A 26,009-nucleotide genomic window follows, 5' to 3' on the forward strand; every position below is an offset into this window, starting at 1 on the left:
TATTGAGATGTTAAGGCCCAGGAACTGGGAACTGAAGGGTAATAATTGTTCCAGAGCCTCAGGTTCCACACCACCACCTTCAGGAACTGTTATTAACCTGCATGAACCAGCGTGGATAACTTCACTCACCTCAACTCTGAACACAATCTGTGGGTTCACTTTCAAGGACTCTACAACTCACGTTCTCAGTATTATTTATTGATTATTATTATTTTGGGGTTTTTTTTGTATTTGCATAGTTGGTTTTCTTTTGCACATTGGTCGTTCCCGTTTCCGTCCGTATGGGAAAACGGGAGCCTCAGAACCTACACCACCAGGTTCAGAACAGTTATTACCCCTCAATCAGAGGGAATAACTTCACTTGTCCCATCACTGAAATGTTCCCACAACCAACAGACTCACTTTCAAGGACTCTTCATCTCATGCTCTTGATATTTATTGCTTATTATTTATTTACTTGTTTGTCAATCATTTATTTATTTTTCTATTTGCCCAGTTCCCTTTCTCCCATGAACCTTTCTTCTCTCCTATCAGATTACTTCTTCTTCAGTCCTTTACCTTTTCCACCTATCACCTCCCAGTTTCTTACCTCACCCCCCCCCCACTCCTCCCCCTCACCTGGTTTCACCTATCACCTTCTAGCTTGTATTCCTTACGCTCCCCAACCTTATTCTGGCTTTTCCCCCTTCTTTCTCATACCGAAATGTCAACTGCTTAATTCCCCTCCATAGATGCTGCCTGACCTGCTGAGTTCCTCTAGTATTTTGTGTGTGGTACTCTTGAAACAGTGGATCCAGAAGATCTGCTGGCCAGAAGTCATCGGCAACACTGATCTATGGCAGAGAACACACCTTCCACCAACGGAAGAAGAACTGAGATGGGGATGGATAGGATACACGCTGTGTTAACCAAGTACCAACATTACCAGGCAAGCGCAGATGTGGAATCCCCAGGGAAAGTGGATGGAAGAGAGGCCAGCCAAAGAACATCTGGTGACGTGACCTTGAAGCTGACACCAACAGCTGGTGGGCTATCATGCTGAAATGCCACCTTCCATTTATGCATCTGTCTCCACTACCAACCCTGACAGGGCATTCCAGGCACCCACCACTCAAAAAAATAATTACCCAGTTCTATCTCAGAGTTGTAAAGTCATCGAGCACTACAGCACAGAAGGGAGCCCTTCGGCCCATCTAGTCTGTGCTGAACGTACAGACTGTGAGAGGAATTGAACCCAGGCCGCTGCCACTGTAATAACGTTATGCTACCGTGCCTCCCTACTGAACCAAGGATCGCATGGTTGAGCAGTGTCTGGTTAACCATAGCCATCCCATATGTGGGGTCAAAGGGCACACAGAGGTTAGTAGTGACCGTCAATATCTGCCAGCTCTGACAGGTTCATTGTACTGCTGCCACAAAACAACAATTTTCACAACATATGCCTGTGATATTAAACCTGATTCTGATCCTGAAACTCTCACGAGGCTCTTCAGCTGAGTGTGAGGGAATTTCCTTCACCAGGTACCCCAGCCTTTCCGGAGCCCAGGGTTGTGAGGAGAAAATGCTCTTCCACCCAGTACAGTGCTACAGTCCTGTGCAAAAGTCTAACTATATACTGTATATGTGCCTAAGACTTTTGCACGGTACTGTATATTTCTTATTGTAAATTACAGTAATTTTTATATATTGCACTGTATTGTTGTCACAAAACAACAGATTTCAGTATGTCGGTGATAATAAACCTGATTCTCATTCTCATTTGTAGAAACTTGAGAGGCTTTGATGACATGTTGAATCTCCTCAAACTTTGAAGAACATAGAGACCTGGTACGCCTTCTTCATTGTTCCAGGATAAACTCTCTGAGGTGTTAACATGCAGGAATGTGAAGCTTCGCACCTAAAAAATAGCTCTCTTCCACTCTGCCACACAGGGTGACGCGGAAAATCCTACAAAAAGTAGTGGATACAGCCAGTCCATCACGGGTGAAGTCATCCCGAAATGCTGTCTAGGCATGAAATGGTAGGCATTCCAAATCATAGTATAGCAGTGGTCGAGTGTGTTGGGGCCCCTGGTGCTGCAGGTTATATGTTGATGATAATTGGGCAGAGATTTCTTCAAACAAGCCAGATTGAAGTTCCCAACTAAGATTCGAAATGTGGCCTCTTTCTTGTAAGATGATGGCAGCACTGAATATTTCAAGTGCCTGATTAATGTCGGCTTTGGGCAGTATTTAAACTGTGGTCAGGACCATGAAGGTGAACTCTTCTGATAAGTAGAATAGTTGGCACTTAATCATTAGATGTTCCAGGCTGCCCAGGTTGGGGTAACAAAAGTGTGACAAGACCACTGCACACAGAGTTTATCATGAAACACAGATGCTCCACCAGTTGTCTTCTCATAATCAGCAACTTAGTCCATCCTGTGTATCAAAAAGCCTTCAGGTCTTACCCATGCATCTGGGATGTTCAGAGTGAGCCATGTCTCCGTGATACACAGAACACAGCAATTTCTCATTTCCCTCCCAGACAGCAAACTTGCTGTTAGGTCCTCAGTCTTTTTCTCCAGCAGATGTACATTTGCTAATGAGATGCTGGGTTGAAGTTCTCCCATCATTCCTCTCTTTCAGCCTTTATCCGCTTAAAGGTGCTGTAACTGCATGCTTGAGGGTTAAGTCCACTGAGTCCTTCAGAAGGGAATAACTAGTTCATTAAGTCGGTTCAAAAGTACATTTTTTTAAAGTGAAATTACAGGCAGAGAGAGTACATCAGAAGAAAATGTTTAGAAGTTTTGTAAGTAACCTAGTAAGCTGTGGAGAGGATGCAGTGGAGATTCACTAGGTAAATCTCTGCTTAGATTAGAGAGTATGTTTTATGAGGAGCTAATACGCTTCTCTTTGGAGCAAAGAGAGTAAGAGATTAATTGATAGAGGTGTATAAGATGATAAGAGCCATAGATCGAGTGGACTGCCAGCACATTTTCCCCAGAGCAGAAATGGCTAATACAAGAGGGCCTAATTTTAAAGTGATTGGTTGGGGTTGGGGGGGAGGGAATATCAGAGGTAGGGTTTTACACAGGCAGTAGTGGGTTTGTGGAATGTACTGCCAGGGTTGTTGGTAGAGGCAAGTTCATTAGGGGTATGTAAGAAACTCTTGAATAGGCATATGGATGAAAGAAAAATTGAGGACTACATGGATTGATCTTGGAGGAGGTTAAAAGGTCAGCACAGCATCATGGGCTGAAAACTGTTTTATGAATGATTTATTATTCTTCTACTTCTCCTTCCTACAGTCCACGATCAGTTCCTTGGTCTTGCTGAAATTGACTGCAATGTTGCTGTTGTGACACCACTCAAACCAGCTGGTCCATCTCACTTCTGTGCATCTCTTTGTCACCATCTGAGGTTCTGCCAACAACATTGGTGTCACCAGATCTTTTGATGAGTGTAGAGAGCGTAGAGCAGTGGCCGAAGCATATGTCTTTCAGAATGGTGTATTTGATCCTTGAGGTACATCCATTAAGCATATACCTTTCTTGAGCACTGTCGCTCCATCTGCACCAGGCAGTATTTCCCGGTGGCCAACCATTTAAATTCCACTCCTAATTCCCATCCCAATTTGTTAGCCCATGTCTTCCGCTACTGCCATGATGAGGTCCTTCTCAAGTTGGAGGAGCCTCCAACCTGGTGGCATGAACATCGATTTCTGCAACTTTCAGTAATTCCCCACCCCCCCCAACTTCTCTCTTTTTCCATTCCCTGTTTTTAGCTCTGCTCTTCTCACCTGCCCATTTCCTCCATTCCGTTCCCCTCCTCCCTTTGTGGTTCTGTGGAATGCTCTGCCTCAGAAGGCAGTGGAGGCCTGTTCTCTGGATTCTTTCAAAAAAAGAGTTAGATAGAGCTCTTAAAGATAGCGGAGTGAAGGGATATGGGGAGAAGGCAGGAAAAGGGTACTGATTGTGGATGATCAGCCATGATCACAGTGAAGGGTGGTGCTGGCTCGAAGGGCTGAATGGCCTACTCCTGCACCTATTGTCTATTGTCTCCCCTTTCCCCCATGGTCCACTCTCCTCTCCAATCAGAGTTCTTCTTCTTCAGCCCTTTACCTTTTCCACCTATCACCTCCCAGCTTTTTACTTCATTTCACTTACCTCCTCCTCAAACGGTTTCACCTATCACCTTGTACCAGCTTGTACTTCTCCCCCTCCCCCCACCTTTTTATTCTGGCTTCTGCGCTCTTCCTTTCCGGTCCCGATAAAGGGTGTTGGCCCGAATCATCGATGTTTATTCCTCTCCATAGCTGCTTCCTGATCGGCTGCATTTTGTGTGTGAGCTGCTTGAGGTATGATTATCAGCGAGGAGGGTATGTTATCATCGATCTGTGCTGACTGTGCCAATAATATTAATATTATTGATATTAATATTGATAATATTAACATTATTATTAATAATAATAATAAATAAATAAGCAATAAATATTGGGAATATGAGATGAAGAGACCTTGACAGTGATCCATAGGTTGTGGGAACATTTCAATGATGGGAAAGAAATCAGGAACTGTCTATGTTTTCCAGGGTCTTGTTGTGGGACATTAGATTAGCTTCATTTGTCACACGTACATCGAAACCTGCAGTGAAATGCGTCAGTTGTGTCAAATCAAACCAACGAGATTTGTCTTGGGAGTGACCCGCAAATGTCGCCACGTTTCGTGCGCTAACAAAGCAAGCCCACAACTCACTAACCCTAATCCATACGCCTTAGACTGTGGGAGGAAACCCTACGTGGTCACGGGGAGAACGTACAAACTCCTTACGGACAGCGGGGGAATTGAACCCTGATCTGTGGGCACTGCCTGGTGCCATAAAGTGACGTGCTAAGCACGACACTACCGTTTAAATTTCAAAGTAAACTTTATTGCTGAAGTACATATATGCCACTATATAAAAGACTGAGATTCATTTTCTTGTGGGCATACTCAATAAATCTATAGAGTAATAACCATAACAGAATCAATCAAAAACTGCACCAACTTGGGCGTTCAACCAGAGGGCAGGAGACCACAAACTGCAAATACAAAAAGAAAGAATAATAATAATAATAATAAATAAGCAATAATATTGAGAATATGAGATGAAGAGACCTTGACAGTGATCCATAGGTTGTAGGAACATTTCAATGACGGGGCAAGTGAAGTTGAGTGAACTTATCCCCTTTGGTTCAAGAGCCTGAAGGTTGAGGGGTAATAATTGTTCGTGAACCTGGTGGTGCGGGCCTTGAGGCTCCTGTTCCTTCTTCCTGATGGCAGCAACGAGAAGGGAGCATGTTACTGGGTGGTGGGAATCCCTGACGATGGTGGGGAGGGATTTACCCATGATGGACTGGGCCATATCCACTACTTTCTGTAGGATTTACCATGCCACCCTACGGGGCAGAGTGGAAGGGAATCTTATTTTTTAGGTATGAAGCTTTACATTCTTGAATGTTTAACATCTCGGAGGATTTATCCTGGGCCATAGATGGAACCATGAAGAAGCTGTACCAGGTCTCTATGTTCTTCAAAATTTGAGGAGATGCAACAGACTGACAAAATTCAACAAATAAGATTCAAAATCTGGTTTATTATCACTGACATACGTTGTGAAATTTGTTGTTCTGTGACAGCAGTACAGTGTAATACATAAAAATTACCATAAATTACAGTAAAAACTGTACAGTTCTGTGCAAAAGTCTTAGGTACGTATATATAGCTAGGGTGCCAAAGACTTTTGCACAATACTGCAGTAATTTTATGTATTGCACTGTACTGCTGACACAAAACAAAACAGATTTCATGACATATTACAAGATTAGATTATGAGGATATACAGTCCTCTTTTATTGTCATTTAGTAATGCATGCATTAAGAAATGATACAATAATCCTCCGGTGTGATATCACAAAACACAGGACAGACCAAGACTGAAAAAACTAACAAAACCACATAATTATAACATATAGTTACAACAATGCAAGCAATACCATAACTTGATGCAGAACAGGCCATGGCACAGTAAAAAAGTTCAGTCTCTCGAATGTCCCACATCTCACGCAGACGGGAGAAGGAAGAAAACTCTCCCTGCCATGCCTGACCACAGTCTGACTCCGAGTCATCCGAAAACTTCGAGCTCCGATCAGCCCTCCGACACCGAGTACCGAGCACCATCTCTATCTGAACGCTTCGACCTCAGCCTCGGTCGCCAGCAGCAGGCAAAGCCGGGGATTTTGGGGCCTTCCCTCCGGAAGATTCTCGATTGCACAGTAACAGCAGCAGCGAACTGGCATTTCAGAGATTTCTCCAGATGTTCCTCTGTGCTTTCACGTCTGTCTCCGTCAAATCAGAATTGTCCACGGCCCCTCTTTAACAGATACGATATCATTTCACCGGAGGGCTGCGCACGCTGCCATCTTCTCCTCCAGCCCAGATGTAAGTGATGATAAAGCTGATTCTGATATGGGTCTCTATTGTCTGAGAGTGGGAAGGGGGCAGGGAGAGGGGAATCGTGGTTGGGAAAAGGGGGAAGGGAGAGGGGAGGGAGTGGGAAGAACCAGAGAGACATTCTACAATTATCAATAAACCAATTGTTTGGAATCAACTGACCCCGGAACTCTTTCTCTGCCACCTGTCCTACACCCCTCACCCATGGCACTCCACCCTCACCATTCCTAACACCTATTGCTTCTGCCAGATTTACAAGTTCAGTCTCTGCTCCATGTTAACAAATGCAGCACTGTGTAAAAGTCTCAGGCGTCCTAGCTATATATATGCACCTAAGAGTTTTGCACAGTATAAAAATGAAATAAGCAGTGGAAAAAGAGAGCCAGCAGAACTCCCTTGCCACCACGGTTCCTTGGCTCGATACTACTTGATGGAAAAGCATTAACTCCTCTCCACCCTGGGCTCCCAGAAGGTCGAGGCAGCATCAGCTGCCCTTGGGTGAACGAAATCTCCTCATACCCAGCTGAAAGGTCTCCTTTGTGAGGTTTTCAGAATCAGAATTTAGTTTAATATCACCGGCATATGTCGTGAAGTTTGTTCCTTGCGGCAGCAATAGAGTGCAATAAAAACTATAAATTACAATAATTATGTGTGTATATTTATAAAAATTGTGCAAAAAGAGAGGAAAACAAAATACTGAGGAATCTTCAAAGATTCATTGTCCGTTCAGAAATCTTATGACAGAGGGGAAGAAGCTGTACCAAAAACTTTGAGTGCGTGTCTTCAGACTCCCGTATCAGATGAGAAAGCATGTCCTGGGTGATGGGGTTCCTTAATGATAGATGTTGCCTTTTTGAAGGTGACCTCGATGCAGGGAATCTTAGTGCCCACGACGGAGCTGGCTGAGCTTACAGCTTTCTGTAGCTTTTGCCTGATCCTGTGCAGTGGCCCCTCAATACCAGACAGTGACGGAACCAGTCCGAATGCTCTCCACTGTACGTTTGTAGAAATTTGCGAAAGTCCTTGGCGACATACCAAACCTCCTCAAACTCCTAAAGAAAGCTTTGTGACTGGTTGCATCCCAGACTGGTATTTGAACTCCAGTGCAAGAGGCCACATAGTGGTGGGACTCAGCCAATTCCATCATGGGTACAGCTCTTCCCTTTATCGAGGACACCTACAAGAGGAAGGTGGTCACACCCCCCCCACCCACCAGTTGGCGGGCCATGCCTTCTTCTCGATGCTCCCATCAGGCAGAATTCAGATTTCAGTTCTGAATTCACAGATGTGTACATTTGAAACATACAGTGAAAAGCGTTGCTTCCGTTAACCCAAAAATGTGCTGGTGGGAGGAGGTCAAAGCCAAATAGTGTCACCACATATTCTGGCATCAACAGAGGAGCCTGAAGACTCACACCTCTAAGTTCAAAAAACAACTTTTTCCCCAACGCCATCAACTGTCCTCAAAAACCCTGACACCACCTTGGATTGTACTTTACAGTCCCTGAACTTTACGCTCAGTGTAAAGTTAGCCATTCACTTTTACATTCCCTGAATTTGTATTACTGACATTCTGCTTATTTTATAGTTATATATAATGGTATTGATGTTAATTTATGTTTACTGCAGGAAGTTAATTTCCATGCTAGTTACACCGTTACGCTATAACCATTTGCCTCAATGGGGCAGCAAATCTCTTATGTAGCAACTTCACCCGGTCCCTCAACACTACCTCTTCAGTCAAATAAGCACAGCCGTGTCTCCGCTTCCTGAGTAGATTGAGATCAGTGAGGCTCCCCCCATTTTAACCAGTTTTTACAGGAGTACCATCGAGAGTGTCTTGACAAGCTACATCACTGTCTGGAATTGCAAGGCATCTGACCACAAGTCCCCACAAAGGAATGCAAGGACTGCTTGCTGGGAAGTCTTTCTTCCACCCATTAGGGCAGGAGTCCCCAACCTTTTTTATGCCATGGACCTCTAGTATTAACCAAGGGGTTTGTGGACCTCAGTTTGGGAATCCCGGCATTTGAGATATTTATTGGGAGCGCTATGCACACAGGGCTCTTTGTATTGTCAGTGATCCCTCCCATCCGTGCACAATTTCTTTGGCCCTGATCTTTAGGCAGAGGGTACCACAGCACCAGGAGAAGCAGGGGAAACAGCTTCTTCCCTCATGCTGTAAGACTACTGACACCACCCTGGTCTCATGAAGTATGAAGCTCCAGTAGCATTATACTGTTTACTTTTTCACTTGTATCGTATATTATTTGTGAATTTATTTGTGGTAACATTACACATTGTGGTAATACGTGTTATGTCTGTAAGTCATACGTACAATGTTGTGCACCTTGGACCGGAGGAACGTTGCCTCATTTGGCGGTAAACCTACGTAAACGGTTTAATGTCAGTAAACTTGAATTTGAACTTGAACTTGGAGCTAATTGGAAAGAGGGAACTGGGAGGAAGTGGGCGTGGCTAACAAAAGGGGCGTGGTTTGCATCAATTAGAGATGTGAGGAAGAGGGCGGGGCTTATTTCAATCTCGGGGTGGTGTGTGCGTGGGGGGAGGGGTCAAAATCAGAGCGAGAAGCGGGACCGCCATTTCTCGCGATAAGTCATGCGGCTTGGGCGGGAGAGCGAAGGAACTCCCCCTCCCACGATCTAAACTCCCCCCCCTCGGAATCACGTGATACCCGGGCCCGCCGGCAGCCGTTGGTGGGGGAGGGAAGATTAAAAATAACTGAGCGGCCCCGCCCCCTCGCGGAGCAAGAGAGGGTGGGGAGGGGGGGAAAGGGGGGGTGAGAGAGGAAAAAAACCTCGCGAGAGTTGGGCGGTTTTGCCGGTGTGACGCGCTCGAAATAATTTGAAAATGGCCGCCGCGCCGAGCGCTGGAGAGAGGCTGTGAGTAATCCGGGGGGTTTGGTGGATGGTCGGTGAGGGAGACGCGGCCCCGAGGGAGGGCAGGGAGGAAGGGGCGTGAGCACCGGGGACGGCGGTCCGAGCTAAGCCGCTGGGGGAGGACGGAGGGAAGGCGGGCTGCAGGCTGAGGTGGGGAAAGGCCCGGCCTCTTTAAGGAGGGCGGAATTTACATCGGAGGGAAATAAAAAAAATAAACAAGCCGGCAAGGTACTTTTTAAAGTAAAAATTCATAAGAAATTTTTTTAGAGTGTGGTGAGGGGAGAATTTCCGCACTTATCGGCAGCCGGCGGTTGGTGTGAGCGGGAGGGGGGCGGGGAGAAGGATAACGGCCTCGCGGCTCCTTAGCAACCGGCCCCGGGCGCTGGGTACCCCGGTAACGTGTGGGGGCCCCTAGCCAATCAGGAGGTCGCGTCGCCCCCTGGGAACGGGGTCCCAGCCAATCAGAAGGTCGCCCTAGGGAATGGGGTTGGGGGGGAGCGGAATGCCCTCGCCAATCAGGACGTCGCATTCCTCTTCCTCTTCCTCTTCCCCTTCCTCCAGATATCTAGATGGAAATAGTTGCTGTCCTTTGGGAAGTAGCAATCTCCCATCTGGACCGTGCCAGTCATGAATGGACGTTGGCCCCCATCCGGCCGGCCCAATGCCAGTCATGGACGTTGGCCCCCATCCGGCCGGCCCAATGCCAGTCATGGACGTTGGCCCCCATCTGTCCGGCCCAATGCCAGTCGTGGACGTTGGCCCCATCCATCTGGCTCATGTGAGTCACGGACGTTGGTCCCCATCCGGCCGGCCCGTAAACGGTCGTGGATGTTGGCCCTTATCCTGCCGGCCCGTAAACGGTCGCGGATGTTGGCCCCCATCCAGCTGGCCCAGTGCCAGTCATGAATGTTGGCCCTCATCCGGCCAGCCCGTAAACGGTCACGGACGTTGGCCCCCATCCAGCTGGCCCAGTGCCAGTCATGAACATTGGCCCCCATCTGGCCGGCCGGTAAACGGTTGCGGATGTTGGCCCCCATCCGGCCGGCCCGTAAATGGTCGCGGATGTTGGCCCCCATCCTGCCGGCCCGTAAACGGTCGCGGATGTTGGCCCCCATCCTGCCGGCCTGTAAACGGTTGTGGATGTTGGCCCCCATCCAGCTGGCCCAGTGCCAGTCATGAATGTTGGCCCCCATCCGGCCGGCTGGTAAATGGTCGCGGATGTTGACCCCCATCCGGCCGGCCTGTAAACAGTCGCAGACGTTGGCCCCATCCGGCCAGCCCAGTGCCAGTCGCGGACGTTGGCCACCCCCCCATCCAGCCGACCCGTAAATGGCCGTGGATGTTGTTCGCATTGCAAAGCCCGTAAATGGCTGCGGACCTTGGCCCCCATCCGGCTGGCCCGTAAAGAGTCGCAGATGTTCTCCCCCCACCCCCATCCAGCCGGCTCATAAATGATCACGGATGTTGGCCCCCTCCCCCCATCCAGCCGGCCTGGTTGCAGATGTTGGCCACTTCCCCCATCCAGTTAGCCTGTAAACAATTGCGGACGTTGCCCCCCCCCGTCGGCCCGTAAACGGTCACAACTGGATGTTGCCTTCTTCCAACTGGCCCCATGCCAATCATGGCCAGATGTTGCCCCATCCTGTTGACCTGTGAAGGTCATGATATTAGCCCTGCCAATTAGGACAATGGTCACTACTATTCACAACCTCTACCCATTGGTCCATGCCAATCGTGATGTATTCTCTACCCAACTAACCCGTGCCAGTGGTCCCATTAATAGACCCCTTGCCTGCTGTGACGTTCCCCCTTCCAACTGGCCCCTGTCAATCGTGACGTTACCCTTCCAACTGATGCACGTCAATCAGGACAAACACTTCACCAGTTTGATGGATTGGCATGGCGACTCTTAGGCTTGTTTCTGTATTTGAGGGTGCTAGTTGGTTCCTTGCAATTGGAGTATACACTACAGCATGCAAAGAGCTTATAATACCCAGTCTTGCAACCAGCTTGTGTGTTAACCTTTGGCAATGCGACGTTCTTGTTTCTTCATTTTAAGTGCAGTAGGTGTTTTGGTGAACTTGTATTTAACATGCACAATAGAAATTTTCCCCATTTCCACTGGTGACCAGATGTTGCGTGTTTAACGTAATTATGAAGGGAACTGTGGGCCGAGGTGGTGGGTGCATTGAGAGACTTTCTTTTATGGCGTTGAGTTGTGATTTAGAACCACAAAATGCTTTCACTAATGACTTTCGAGCAGGAATCGGATAAACGTTTGATGAGAAATGTGTAGGGGAAAATGTACGCCATATCTGTAACTCTTTTGACATCTTCCTTTTGGTGCAGTTCATTTTGACTGTACACTCAGTCACTTTCTTAGGTGCACCTGTACTTCTCGTTAATGCAAATATCTCATCAGCCAATCATGTAGCAGCAACTCAATGTATTAAAGCATGCAGACATGGTCAAGAGGTTCAGCTGTTGTTAAGACCAAACATCAGAAATGTGATCAAAGTAGCTTTGACTGTGGAATGATTGTTGGTGCCAGGCAGGCTGGTTTGAGTATCTCAGAAACTGCTGATCGCCTGTGATTTTTGCACACAACAGTCTCGAGTTTACAGAGAATGACATGGGGGAAAAAATCCAGTGAGTGGCAATTCTGTGGGTGAAAATGTCTTGTTACTTAGAGAGGTCAGAGGAGAATGACAGGAAGGTGACAGTAACTGAAATAACCACACGTTACAACAGTGATGTGCAGAAGAGCATCTCTGAACGCACAACATGTCAAACCTTGAAGTGGATGGGCTACAGCAGCAGAAGAGTAAACTGGGTTCCACTCCTGGACCTAATAAAGTGGCCACTGAGTGTATTTAGAGTCGGGTTGTGACAAACTTTTACTAATAGTGTGATATTTTTGTCTGTCGTGTCAAAAGTTCTACATACACTGCTTCATTTTAGATTCTCTGAGGTTTGGTGGTTTTATTCATATTATTTGCTTACATTCATGTTTTAATATCATTTTGATGAAGAAATCCGAGTTTTTCCCAGTTTTCCCATGCATACTTCCCCCACATTTCTTATACTGGAATTATGATTAGAATGAAGATTTAAAGGTTCACTATATTTGTTACTTTTACATTGAAACACAATTAAATGTGTTGATTGCATTAATGAGCAACAGAGTCCTAGGATGTGCAGGGAGCATCCTGTAAGTATCACCTTGTTTCATAGCATGGCCACGGCTTACTAACCCTAACCCAACCGTCTTTAGATTGGGGGTGGGGGGGCTCCCGCACTGTCACAGTCACGGGGAAAATGTACAAACTCCTTCGAGACGATGGCTGAGTTGAACCCAGGTCACTGACACCGATACTAGCATTGTGCTACAGTGCCACCCATTTTAATAAAAGTTATTTACTGGAAGAAATTTCTCGTTGTTAATTTCTCTACCTTGTGCTGAAAGGTTGTGTTCAGACTGAATCAAAAAATGCTGGGAGCACTCAGCAAGTTACACAACTGCTCTGGGAAGAGAAACAGTTGATATTTCAGCTCAGAGACACTTCGCCTGGAGTTCCCAACCTTTTTTATGCCGTGGACCCCTACCATTAACCAAAGGGTCTATGGATCCCAGGTTAGGAACCCTTGCTTTAGACATAAGACATAGCAGCAGAATTAAGCAGTTCTGCTCTGCCATTCCATTATGTCTGATTTATTATCTCTCAACTCCACTCTCTTGCCTTCTCACTGTAACCTTTGACTCCCTCACTGATCAAGAACCCATCAATGTCTGCTTTAAGCATACCCAGAGACTTGGCCTCCACAGCCATCTGTGGCAATGAATTCCACAAATTCACCACTGTCTTTAGCTAAAGAAATTCCTCCTCATATTGGTTCTAAGGGGATGTCCCTCTATTCTGAAGCTGTGCCCTCGGTCCTAGATACACTCGCTATGTGAAACAGCAACTCCATGTCCACTCTAACTGGATCTTTCAATGCTCAATAGGTTTCAGTGAGATTCCCCTCCCCCCCCCAACACCACAGGTTCTCCTCACAGGTTAACATTTTCATGCCCGGGATCATTCTCATGAACTTCCTCTGGACCTTCTCCAATGCCAGCCCATCGTTTTATAGATAAAGGGACCCAAACCGCGCCCGATACTCCCAAGTGTCATCTACCAATGGCTCATAAAGCCTCAGCATCATGATTATAACTTTGTTTTTATAATGGCAAATAAAACAGTAACAAATAAATGTCACCATTGGGAGATCAGAATCTTTGCCAGATGGACTACTTATACTGCTGGAAATGTAACTTCAATCCCTTCTGAATGTGCTCGGTGTTAAGAATGACGAAGTTCTTTTCTATTCATGTTATGGTGTGTGCGCTGCTGGTGAGGGAGTATTTATTGCCTCTTGAGGAGGCGATGGTGAGCCTCCGCCTCTGCCCTTGTGGTGGAGGTACTTCCACAAGGCTATTGTGGTAGGCAGTTTCAGATTTAAAGTTCGTTGTAAATCTGTTATTGTCACCAGAGATTCATTTACTTTTTGGCCTTCACAGTAGGTACAAAGAAATGCAATAGAATCAACAAAAAACTACAGGGATTGGACTTTGACCCAGTATTAAGGAAGGACTGGTACCAGTGAGTGACTCAGAGGGTGAACTTGGAAGCGGTAGCTCTCCCCTGCTCCCTTGGAGGTTCGTAAAGGACCACAGGAGTACCCTTAGCAAACTAACACGTTAAGTTGCTGAACAGCGCCATAGAAGAAGAAGTGAATATTCAGGGTGAAAGAACATTCCTCCTCATCACTTTAGTGACGCACCCAACGTTACTTGGTCAGCACGAAGCTTTTGAATCGCGTCACTAATAGTATAGAACACGTGGCGAATTCCCTTAAACGGCCAAATTATAATAACTGTGGAGGCAGGTTACTGGTCAAAGCAGACAAGCGAGAGTATGTGAGACCTTGTATTAACCTCTCGTCTGATAGGCGGTGCGTAGTATCTTGTGGCGAAGTTTTTTGCAGTTTTACTTGAGCATATATGTTTGGATCACTGGTAGGAGAACCTACTGATTCGAAGGCAAAAAAAGGTTTAAAAATTATGTTTATTTGTCACGTGTATATCAAAAATAAGATTCAAGATTAAAGTTTATCTGTCACATTGAAACTAATATTGAAATGCGTCATATGCATTCACAACCAACACAGCAGTGTTTTGGGGGCAACCTGTAAGTGTCACCACACATTTTAGCAACAGTGCTGAACAGGACAACACACAACACAGGCACCAAAAGAACAGGGAAAACAAGCCCTGTTCCTCCTTCCCACCCTCATACACACAGCCCCCTAACCCTGGGACAGGGCCTCCAGCCACCAGCAGACATGGCCACACACCTGCAAACACTGGGCTTCAAACTCCATCAAGGTACACAGTGAAATACAACGTTTGCACCCATGACCAACACTGTCTGAGGATGTGCTGGGGGCAGCCCACAAGCGTTACTCTGCTTCCTGTGTCAATATAGCCAGCCCACAACTTGCTAACCCTAAAGTGCACAGCACTGTAGTAATTTTATATATTGCACTGTACTGCTGCTGCCAAAAAAAAAACAAATTTCATGATATATGTGAGTTATAAACATGATTCTGTATAAACATGATTCTGAAATGGGTTTCTTGTGGACTGAGAGTGGGAAGGGGGCAGAGAGAGGGGAATTGTGGTTGGGAAAAGGGGAGGGAGTGGGAAGCACCAGAGAGACATTCCTGTAATGATCAATAAACCAATTGTTTGGAATCAAATGACCTTGTCTGGTGTCTCAGGACTGGGTGTGTCTGCACCTGCATCATCTTCTTGCCCCGACACACCACCTCTGCCACCTGTCCCACACCCCTCCCTGTGACACTCCACCCTCGCCACCATTCCCAACATCCTTTTCTCCAGCCAGATTTACAAGCTCGCTTTCTGCTCCACGTTGAGTTTTTTATGTATGTATATGTGCCTGTGTGTGTGTGTGTGTGTGTATACGTGTACGTATGTGTATATGTATATATAGTGCTATTTTAAAATGCGTTAATAACACAAGCCACAAGCCTTGTGTTATTTTAAAATGTCTCGTTAGTGTGCTAGTACTGTAGCATGGGATGTGCTGTAAGGACATTTATGCTTGCAGTTTGCAATCCCTGTCAGCTCAGTTCTGGTCCCTGGTCCTCTGGTTGAAAGAATGTCTTCAGGAAGAGAGGAAGTTCAAGGACTTCCCTCACCAAGCCCACTTTAATGCTATTTAAGATTCCAGGCAGATTGTTGTCTCATTCTGCATGTTCTGAGTGTGATGGAAAGGCAAACAGATTAATTTCCTTTTTCTGTGCGTTACAAAACATTTCCCCTGACCACTTGTTAGGACCATAAGACATAGGAAGAGAGTTTTGCTCCATCTGCTCCACCATTTCATCATGGCAGATTTATTTTTCCCCTGCATCCCCATTCTCCTGCCTTCTCCCTGTAATATTCGACACCCTGACTAATCAAGAGCCGATCAACTTCTGCTTTAAATATACTCAATGACATGTCCTCCACAGCCACAGGTGGCAATGAATTCCACAGATTCACCACACTCTGGCTGGAGAAATTCCCATTCATCTCTGTTCTAAAGGGAGGTCCTTTCAATCTGATGCTGTACAATTACTAGAAAAATCCTCTCCATGTCCACTCTATCCAGGCCTTGCAATATTCAGTAGCAGTGCGCTTGGATGCAGCGGGTTCTCCGGGGCCAAACAAAGTTGTTTTTGTTTTTTTTTCAGGTCTTTTATTATGATATTAACATACTGTTGGACATTAAGAAATTCAAGTACTGCAGGTCTATCTGATCAGTGAGTTGCTTGATAGCAGAGTAGCTGGACCATGTTGTTGCCAACTATAGAAGCTTCAGAGTCGGTGCAGAAAGGTGGTGTGCAGTTATTGACAACAATGAGTTATTGTCTTGGACATTTTTCCTGTGATCACAAGACCCCGTTGGACACTGGTAACGTAAAATACTGCATCCGGTTCACTGGTTTATTGGGGAGACTGACAGTAGGGGAGCTGTGTGGCCTCGGTTGTAGCGAGGACTAGGCCTTGTGCCTCAGGCTTGCTGTTGCAGCGTTCCAGGGGAAGAGACGCCAGAGGCAGTGTACCATGTCGTCCATGATGGATTGGGGGTTGTTCCTCCAGTGTTCACTGGGTGGCAGACAAGCTGGATTGCGTGCATGTATACATCGGTAGACTACTGAAAACTGCTTGTTCTTGCTGACAACACACAGGCACCTTCAAGTTACAGGATATGTTGCTCAGGGACTTGGGTTATATATATTTTTATGTGACTCTATGTTTACTGCTATCGTATATGTACCTTGTGCTGTGTATGACTGTTGGTGCCATGTTTTGCATCCTGGCTCTGGAGGAACACCGTTTTGTTTGGCTGTATTCATGTATGGTTGAATTATAATTGAACTTCTAAACTCCAGTGAGTACAGACTCAGAGGCATTACCAAGTCCTTATACGTTAACCCTTTAAATCCTGGGATCATTCTCGTAAACCTTCTCTGGACCCTCTCCAATGCCAGCATGTCCTTTCTTGGTCATGGGACCCAAAACTCTCAAAAGCCTTCACATTCAATGCATTAACCTTTAATTAACCTCATTAACCTCAGCTCCAGGTGAATTCACTAATTTTAACTATTTTTAATATTTAATATTTGTAATCCAGGGAGCGGGAAGCGCAGAATCAAATATCGCTGTGATGATTGTACATTCTAGTACCAATTGTTTGGCGACAATAAAGTATAAGTCCTACGAAAGTTTTGACTTGCATTAAAGTAGCCCATCTCGACAATTGGATAGAATTGAGTACCACTGTGTACCCCTTGGTAGTCACATTGGTTACCGATCGAGTTCTTGGTTCAGATGCACTGGTGGCTGGATGAGGTGCAGGATGCCTGTTGATTTCTTGTGTATCTGTACTAAATCAGGAGGTTGCCACCTTGCAAGGGGATATGATTTTCCAAGGGTAATAAGCAAAATGCGATTGATAAATCTGGCTGAAGGGTCTTGGCCTGAAACGTCGAGTGTTTACTCCTTCCCATAGATGTTGCTTGGCCTGCTGAGTTCCTCCAGCATTTTGTGTGTGTTGCTTTGGATTTCCAGCATCTGCAGATTTTCCTTGTTAGCAAAATGCGATTGGTTTATTTGTAATGAATTTTCTGTTGTCAGTATGATTTTGTTTTGTTGGTGCGCTTGAGAAACTGATTTTACTTGGGTTGCTCTAGACAACGTGCAGAATTGATTGAAACATGAGTTCTAATTTGCCCGTTGAACATGAGCATTCAGAATGCAACTCTGCTAAATCTTGTCACAAACTTTTAAAGTGAAAAATATTAAAACTATTTAATAACACTGGAGGCTGAAGAATACAGACTGTCCTGGGGTTGGAGGACTGTGTATATGTGTGGGAGGGAGGAAAGGGGACTGAAACGTCAACTGTTTATTCCTCTTCATAGGCGTTGCCTAACCTGCTGAGTTGCTCCAGTGTTTTGCGTGTTTTAGATTTTCACCATTTCTAGAATGGTAATGCAGTAGTTAGCACAACACTTTACAGTACCAGCAGTCCAGGATCGATTCCTGTTGATGTCTGTAAGGAGTTTGTACGTTCTCCCTGTGACCAGGTGGGTTTCCTCTGGCGCTTCTGTTTCCTCCCACAGTCGAAAGGCGTACCGGTTAGTAGGTCAATTGGTCATTGTAAATTGTCTCATGATTAGGCTAAGATTAAATCAGGGGATTGCTGGGTGGCATGGCTTGAAGGGCCTATTCCACACGGTATCTGAATAACTAACTAATTAAATCAGCAGAATTTCTGGTGTTTTGGAATGGGGTTTGTAGTGCTGTTGTCTTGTTGCTTGACTTGTTCTGTGTGTCATGTTTGAAGTAGACTCAGTGGGCCAAATAGCCTAATTCTGCTCCTAATTTCTCGCATCTTATGGTCTTGTGTTGTGGACGTGTGACGTTGGCACTGCACACCCAGCACACCCCGATTGTGTTGGTTGTTAATGCAAACAGCACATTTCACTGTATGTTCGATGTAGACGTGACAAATAAACTTGAATTGTGAACTCTTCTCACTCTGTACATTCTGATCTGTGTTAGAGCATTAGACATTCGTGAAATACACGTGGCCTTTGGCTTTCTAGATCTCTTTCTTCTCGAAGTGTGTGTTAAAGCTGGTGGTTTCTTACACTGGATCATGTAGTCGTAGAGAAGTAGAGCATGGACCCAGGCCCAATGAGACACAATGCCCACACAGTGAGTCCCAATTTCCTGTGTTCAGCCTATATCCCTCCACACCACACACTCCTCCCCTCCATGTACCTATCCAATTGCTTCTAAAATGATACTACTCCATCTGCCTCAACCACTTCCTCTGGCAGCTCGTCCCACATACTCACCACTTACATGAAAATCTTGCCCCTCAGATCCGTTTAAAATCTTCCCCCTTGCCCTAAACCTTTGTTCCATTTCCTGTTACCATCCACCTAATTTTAAACTCAGAATTATAAACATTTCTATAAGTTCACCCCCTCATTCTCCTATGTGTCAATGAATGAAGAGTTAGGCTGAAATCCAGAACAGAGCTGTAACCATTTTGCAATCTTCTTTCTTTTGCCTCAACCCTCAGCAGCCAATTCCCTGAAGGTTAACTTGCAGGTTGAGTCGGTGGTGAGGAAGGAAAATGTAATGTTAACATTCATTTCAAGAGGACTAGGATATAGATAACAAGGATGTAGTGCTTTATGTTGCATTGGTCAGACCACACTTGGAGTAGTGTGAGTAGTTTTGAACCCTTTATCTAAGAAAGCCTGTGCTGGTATTAGAGAGGATTCAGAGGTGGTTTGTGTGAATGATCCTGGGAATGAAAGGGTTAATGTATGAGAAGTGTTCGATGGCTCTGGACCTGTGCTCACTGGAGTTCAGAAGAACAAGGGGGAGGGAATCTTATTGAGACATATTGAATGCCCTAGGTGGAAAGGATGTTTTCAAAGGTGGGGGAATCTAGGACCAGAAGGTACAGCCTAAGAATAGAAGGACAGCCCTTTAAAACAGAGATAAGGAGGGATTTCTTTAGCCAGAGGATAGTAAATCTGTTGAGTTCCTTGCCACTGATGGGCACAGCATTGATTGGCCTTTTTCTAGCGGAGATGAGACAGCCAGACACAGTGATGCCAAGATAACAACCTCTCCCTCGGTGTCCAATAAACAAAGTAGCTGCTGGTGGATTACAGGAGGAAGGGAGGCAGGCAGGCTTGCCTTGATCAACATCAATGGGACTTCAGTTAGAGCGTGAGTAGTTCCAAGCTCCTTGATATATACATCACTGAAGATCTCACCTGGACTGTATGCACCGGCTGTGTGGCAAAAAAGCACTACAGTGTCCCTTCCATCTCAGGCAACTGAAGAAGTTTGGCATGAGGCCCCAAATCCTTCAAGACTTTCTGCAGGGGCACTATTGAGAGCATACTGGCTGGCTGTATCACTGCCTGGGACGGGAACTGCACCAACCTTGATCACTGGGCATTGCAGAGAGTGGTATGGACAGCTCAGTGCATCTGTGGACGTGAACTTCCCTCCGTTGATGACATTTACAGCAACGGGTGTGTAAAGAGGGCCTGGAAGGTTATCAGGAACATCAGTCACCCCAACTATAAACTGTTTCAGCTGCTTCTGTCTGGCAAACGGTACCGCAGCATTAAAGCCAGGGTCAACAGGCTACGGGTCAGCCTCTTTCTACAAGCCATTAAACTTACAAATTCACACGTCTGTACATTGCGACGGAGTCATAACGCAAAGATTTTTACTCCCTCATGTTGGACGGATGTAAGATTTAAATAAATTCAAATTCATGTGGAAGCCAAGTCATTTGATATATTTAAAGTGAGGTTGATAGGTTCTTGATTAGTCAGGGTGTTAAAGGTTATGGGAACAAGGCAGGAGAATTGGGTTGAGAGGGAAAGTAGATCAGCCGTAATGGAATTTCAGAACAAACTCGACAGACCCAATGGCCTAATTTTGCTCCTGTGTCTTATCAGGTCTAATCCTGGCAACATCCTCGTAAATGTTTCCTGCGCTGTTTCCAGTGTAACCACAGCTTTCCCATAACAAACCTGAACACCCCATGGATCTTAAATCGTATCTTGGTTTTGATCTCTCATGTGGAGGAGAGGCATTGTGGGCTGGTCAGTCACAACAGTACATCTGAGTCAGACCTCCTGCAATGATTGTTTCTGCTACGGCTCTATTGATTGGAGCAGTCCAATGTATTTTGTCCTGTTTTCATCAAAAGTCAGGGCACTGAAGTTAGTGTTCATCAAAGTTCAAAGTGAATTTATTATCAAAGTAAGTATGTATCACATTTGCAGGCATTTACAGGAAAATAAAGGAATACAATCAAATTTATGAAAAACTGTACAGAAAGGCTGACAAACAATGTACAAAAGAAGATAAATTTGCAAATATGAAAATAAATAAATGATATAGAGAATGAGTTGTAGAGTTCTTCAAAGTGAGTCCATGGGTTGTGGAATCAATTCACTGTTGAGTTAGGGTGAAGTTATCCACACTGGTTTAAGGAGCCTGATGGTTGAACTGTTCCTAAACCTGGTAGTGTGGGACCTGAGGCTCCTGCACTTCCTTCCCAATGGTAGTACGTAGTGTGAAGACAACATGGCCTGGATGATACGGACCCTTAATGGTTGCTACTTTCTGGCAGCATACCTTGTAAATGGTCTCAATGATGGGGAGGGCTTTGCCTGTGATAGACTGGGCTGTTACACTACTTGTTGCAGATGTGGATCAAATGGAGTCATGTTCACCAGTGCCAGAGATTGGAAGCTCAGATCAGCGCAGAGAGCAATACAGCTGCACACTCCGCACAGCACAGATTTGTATAGAACCAGGCTCACTTTGGCTGTCCTGGCTGCTAACCTCTATCAGATCCGCACTAATGAACTTGTGCACGACAGATTCATACCATCACACAACAGAGTGTGTAATGATCCTGCAATCTCTGCCCTCCTGCCACCAAGCAGAAGGTACCGCAGCATCAGAACCAGAACTGCCAGGCTGGGTAAAAGCTTCTTCCCCCGGGCTGTTAGACTGGTACCACCCACATCTGCATCCTAACCGAATGGCCTGCTCCACTCTCCAACTGACAGACACTCCCTCATTTTGCATTGGTCACTTCTCATCGTCTACTGCTGCTGTTTCAAAAACGTTTACAACTGCTTGTTTTATTATAATAGTGCCTGTAATTTTATACTGCTTTTAAAATTAGTATGCGCCCTGCATTTTACTTCATCCTGTCAATGTTCAGGCCATACCGGTCTCAGACTTCTGCTAATATTATTTTGTGCTGGACAGTAACTCTGTGTTGTGTGTGACTATACATATGATGGCCCCAGAGGAGCAATATTTTATTTAGTTGTAGACAGTGAACTTGAACTTGGAGAGTAGGCAGCCATTTGATGTATTTGGTCATTGTTTTCTTTGTTGACGGTGGCACCCTGAGCACTTTTTTAAGAAAATCAGTTCTCGACTCTGTAACTTGGCTGGGCATTGCAGTTCTGGAGAACACTGTCTTTCTCCATCAATAGGCTGAATGTGGGAAACCTCCCGTCATCTGGAATTACAAAAAAGGATCTTTAACTGAGCTTGGTGACCTTGTGCCAGAGAAATTGAAGGATCAATCTTGGTTGCTGTCTTCTGGATGGTCGGTGTGAGAGGGGATGGGATGGACCATGTTGAGCCAGGACTTGGAGCTATCGCGTGGCTTGGCTACAGTTTAGTATTCAAACCTTGTCTGCTCTGGATTGGGTTTCCCCACAATTTCCCTGCATTTGAAAGGAGTGATGCAGCGTCCCTAGGGCGAGAGGCAGCAAGAGGGTTAAGTTCTCGGGATGTGTTTGAATTCGTGGAATTTTGCGGGCAACTAAATTGAAACCAGGGTCTGTAAGAATGTAAAGTTGTTTGCAGATCTATTATGTGGTTAAATCTATTATTTTTGCTTTATTTGCAGTGACTTAAAAAAAATTAAGCCTTAAGGTGCAATTGTATATACGGTATGATTATGATTTACAATGGATCTATGTGCCATAATATTCTGAAACAAGTATAACTCTATACTAAGGCTTAATAGGCTTCATGTTGCTGAGTTTCTTCATAACTGAGTTTATTTCCTGAACCATCATCAAAACCACTTAGTTTTCAAAATAGATTGTTGGTTTTTGTAACAGAGGCCCCATTACTGCTTTAAAAAAATTCCAATTGCACTGTACCTTGACACCACCTCCTCGCTGTTTGCCATTTTCTTTCTGAGGGGCAAGATCGCTCGTAAATTGCAATTTTCCAGCTGCCTCTGGAAGCGTCCAGGAGTTGTCTCCCTGCAGTGACAGGATTAAGATTAGAAATACAGAGCGGAGATTGTGGATGCTCATCTGAATCCTGATGTGGCTCGGCAGCCTCTGGCAGCCCGTGGTGTTGCGATGCATCTAATAAACAATGTCCTCTCTTCCAGTTATTTCTGACTCTCTGTGCATTAAGTGCTTTTTACTTGAAGTAATGGTTGATAGGTTTGGGTTGTCATATGCTGTTCTCTGGTTAAAAAGGTATGTTCATTGTAAATTGATGTTTATTGGTGTGTGAGGGTAATTCAGGGTGTCTCTGTAATAAAATCTGGTAGCTTAATTTAGATAGAGAATTTCTTGTTTGGTGTATTAAAGGGAAGGGTATGTGTGACATGCAGAGGTCTCTGTAACCTCATCTTCTAAAGTTACTGACTTCGTATATGAATGGCGGTTGTTTCCTGTCTACCCCTTGTGCACACATGCATGCTCCCTAGTTATCTTATTGTCATTCACCCTTACATGTATACAGCTAAATGAAAAAGCGTTCCTCTGGGACCAAGGTATAGAACACCTTACATAGATCATGTACAGCACATAAATAATATTAACTCAATAATGTTACTGATATTCAAAATATTTTGTGACATGCATTGAGGCCCTTTGTTGGTCAGGGTCGACCATGGCAATTGGCTGCCTACATGATACTTAAGCTGGGGCAGTACGACACGGAGGGCAAGTTGTTGTCCATGCAGCAGACTCCCCCTCTTCACGCAGCTGATGAATCCAAAGGAACGGCAGAGACCAATGCAGTTTGGCACCAATGGCATCACAGGAGTTGCCAGCAAGTGTTGAACTCAATGTCGGACTGCCTTAGGAACTCCAGCTCTGGATTTTTACCCCCAAAGCCTTTCCCATGAGTGGGTATAAGGCAGTGGAGATTTGAGATTAGAGTTTTCCTTCTCCTAGATCAAAGTGTATAGCTTTTTCCCAGGGCTGAAATGGCTAACACGAGAGGGCACGGTTTTAAGGCAGGGGTCCCCAACCTTTTTCGCACCATGGACCGGTTTAATATTGACAATATTCTTGCGGACCGGCTGACGGTGGGGGGAGGGGGGAGGGTTGCCGACTGACAAGAGTAGCAGTCTAATACGGACACTTGTGTTTACCCCGAGAAAGACTACCCATGACCATGAAGCCTTGCGCGGGCACCTGTGTGCGCATGCGTGACGTGCTATGTGTGTACGTGCTGATTTTTTTCTACAAATTGTTTTTGGCGATTCTGTTCAGTGAAACTACACTGTACATACATTATTTCTGCTTTATATAGGCTGTGTACTTATCATTCCTGCTTTTACTATATGTTAGTGTTATTTTAGGTTTTATGTGTTATTTGGTATGATTTGGTAGGTTATTTTTTGGGTCTGGGAATGCTCAAAAATTTTCCCATATAAATTAATGATAATTGCTTCTTCGCTTTACGCCATTTCGGCACGAAATATTTCATAAGAACGCTGTACCTTAGTGGGGGAAATACGGGACAAACCAATTTAGCCCAGTATACGGGATGTCCCGGCTAATATGGGACAGTTGGCAACCCTGAGAGGGGGCTGTTAATCACAACTGGAATATAGGTGATAAGTCAACTCTAAGTCACTTATAAGTGCCTAATACATTCAATTACATTTCTAAAAGGGTTTATTTAACGAATTTAATATTAAACACACAGTGCATATTTTCCTTGCATGAATATAGTGACAAGTCAATTGCATCATAACATTTTAAGTGACGTTTGGATATTAAACACACAGCACATATTTTCCTCGTATGAACGTATAAAATCATTGCAACACACCAATATTGCTGAATCAGTGGGAGCCCTGGGCTTGTTTCCCTGCAACAAGACAGTCCCATCGAGGGGTGATGGGAGACAGCGATACTCGAAGGGGGTTCCTTATGTCCAGTCTATTCCGCAATTTAGTTTTCGTTGCATTCATTGCAGAAAACTCCACTTCGCAGAGATATTTTGGAAATGGAAGAAGTGTTTTCAGTGCTTTCATGGCTATCTCGGGATACTTAGCCTTGACTTTGATCCAGAATCCCGGCAGAGATGTTATGTCAAACATACTTTTCAGCCCACCGTCATTCGCAAGCTCGAGGAGTTGATCTTCTTCTCGTGCTGACATGAATGACGCGTGCGTAATGTCCTCGCGTGCGTTCAAGTTCAACAGTGGGCATGACAGGGAATGAGGAAAGGTGCAGCTGACTCATATCACCAAATCATATCGTTTCCTCGTGGCCCGGTAGCGCATGCTTTGCGGCCTGGTACCGGTCCGCAGCCCGGTGGTTGGGGACCACTGTTTTAAGGTTCTTGGAAGTAGGTACAAAGGAGATGTCAGGGGTAAATTTTTACGCAGAGTGGCGAGTGTGTGGAATGGGCTGCTGGCAACCGTGGTGGAGGCAGATATGATAGGGTCTTTTAAGAGACTCCTGGATAGGTACATGGAGCTTAGAAAAATAGAGCCATGGGTATCCCTAGGTAATTTTTTTTTTGGCGTGTGTCTGTGTGCGTGCATGTGCGATGTTGGTGGAACAATGTCTTTTTCATGCCTTTACAAGGCGCAGAGCGAGAGAGAGAGAGAGACTGCGTGGAGTGCCACTCCTCACACAGAGATTTAGCAGTATTTTTCCCTTTAATTTACGAGGTCGAGTTGCGATCTCGACACTCAACCTGGCACAGATGGAAAGGATACTCGGGAGTGGACCCGATTGGGATTGAACCTGGGAACCTCCATTCCAGAGTCCAGCACTGATGTCATTGCACCACCAGCTGGCCCCCTAGGTAATTTCTATAGTAAGGACATGTTTGGCACAGCTTTGTGGGCCGAAGGGCCTGTATTGTGCTGTAGGCTTTCTATGTTTCTATATGTATTATAATCAAAGTATGTATAAATTATACAACCTTGAAATCCATGTGCTTATTGGCAGCCACAAAGTAGGAAACCCGAAAGAACCCAATTTTTATAAAAACAAAACCACACCTAATGTGCAGAGAAAAAGGGGGAAAAAACAAATCATGCAAACAGTAAAAGCAAGTAACAGCATTCTGAACCAAATTGAGTGCGTAGATCCCGCGGATTTTGAAGTTAGTTAACTCTTCTTCAATTTGTGCTAGCCATTCACTGATTCAATTTTAAATTGTACATCATTAT

At 45.2% G+C, this 26,009-nt stretch overlaps 1 protein-coding gene across 1 annotated transcript in view; it reads left to right on the plus strand.

The window, feature by feature from the left end:
- The first annotated feature begins 9,262 nt into the window (after positions 1–9,262).
- The window catches only part of mecp2 (methyl CpG binding protein 2), a 103,030-nt gene continuing 86,283 nt past the window's right edge, over positions 9,263–26,009 (plus strand). Inside the window, exon 1 of the mRNA XM_063035323.1 lies at positions 9,263–9,375. Within this exon, the coding sequence (XP_062891393.1) occupies positions 9,344–9,375 (32 nt within the window). The 5' untranslated portion in view covers positions 9,263–9,343. The remainder of the gene's footprint in view (positions 9,376–26,009) is intronic.

The sequence above is a fragment of the Mobula hypostoma genome, chromosome 28 (assembly GCF_963921235.1).
Source record: "Mobula hypostoma chromosome 28, sMobHyp1.1, whole genome shotgun sequence".
Taxonomy (NCBI): domain Eukaryota; kingdom Metazoa; phylum Chordata; class Chondrichthyes; order Myliobatiformes; family Myliobatidae; genus Mobula; species Mobula hypostoma.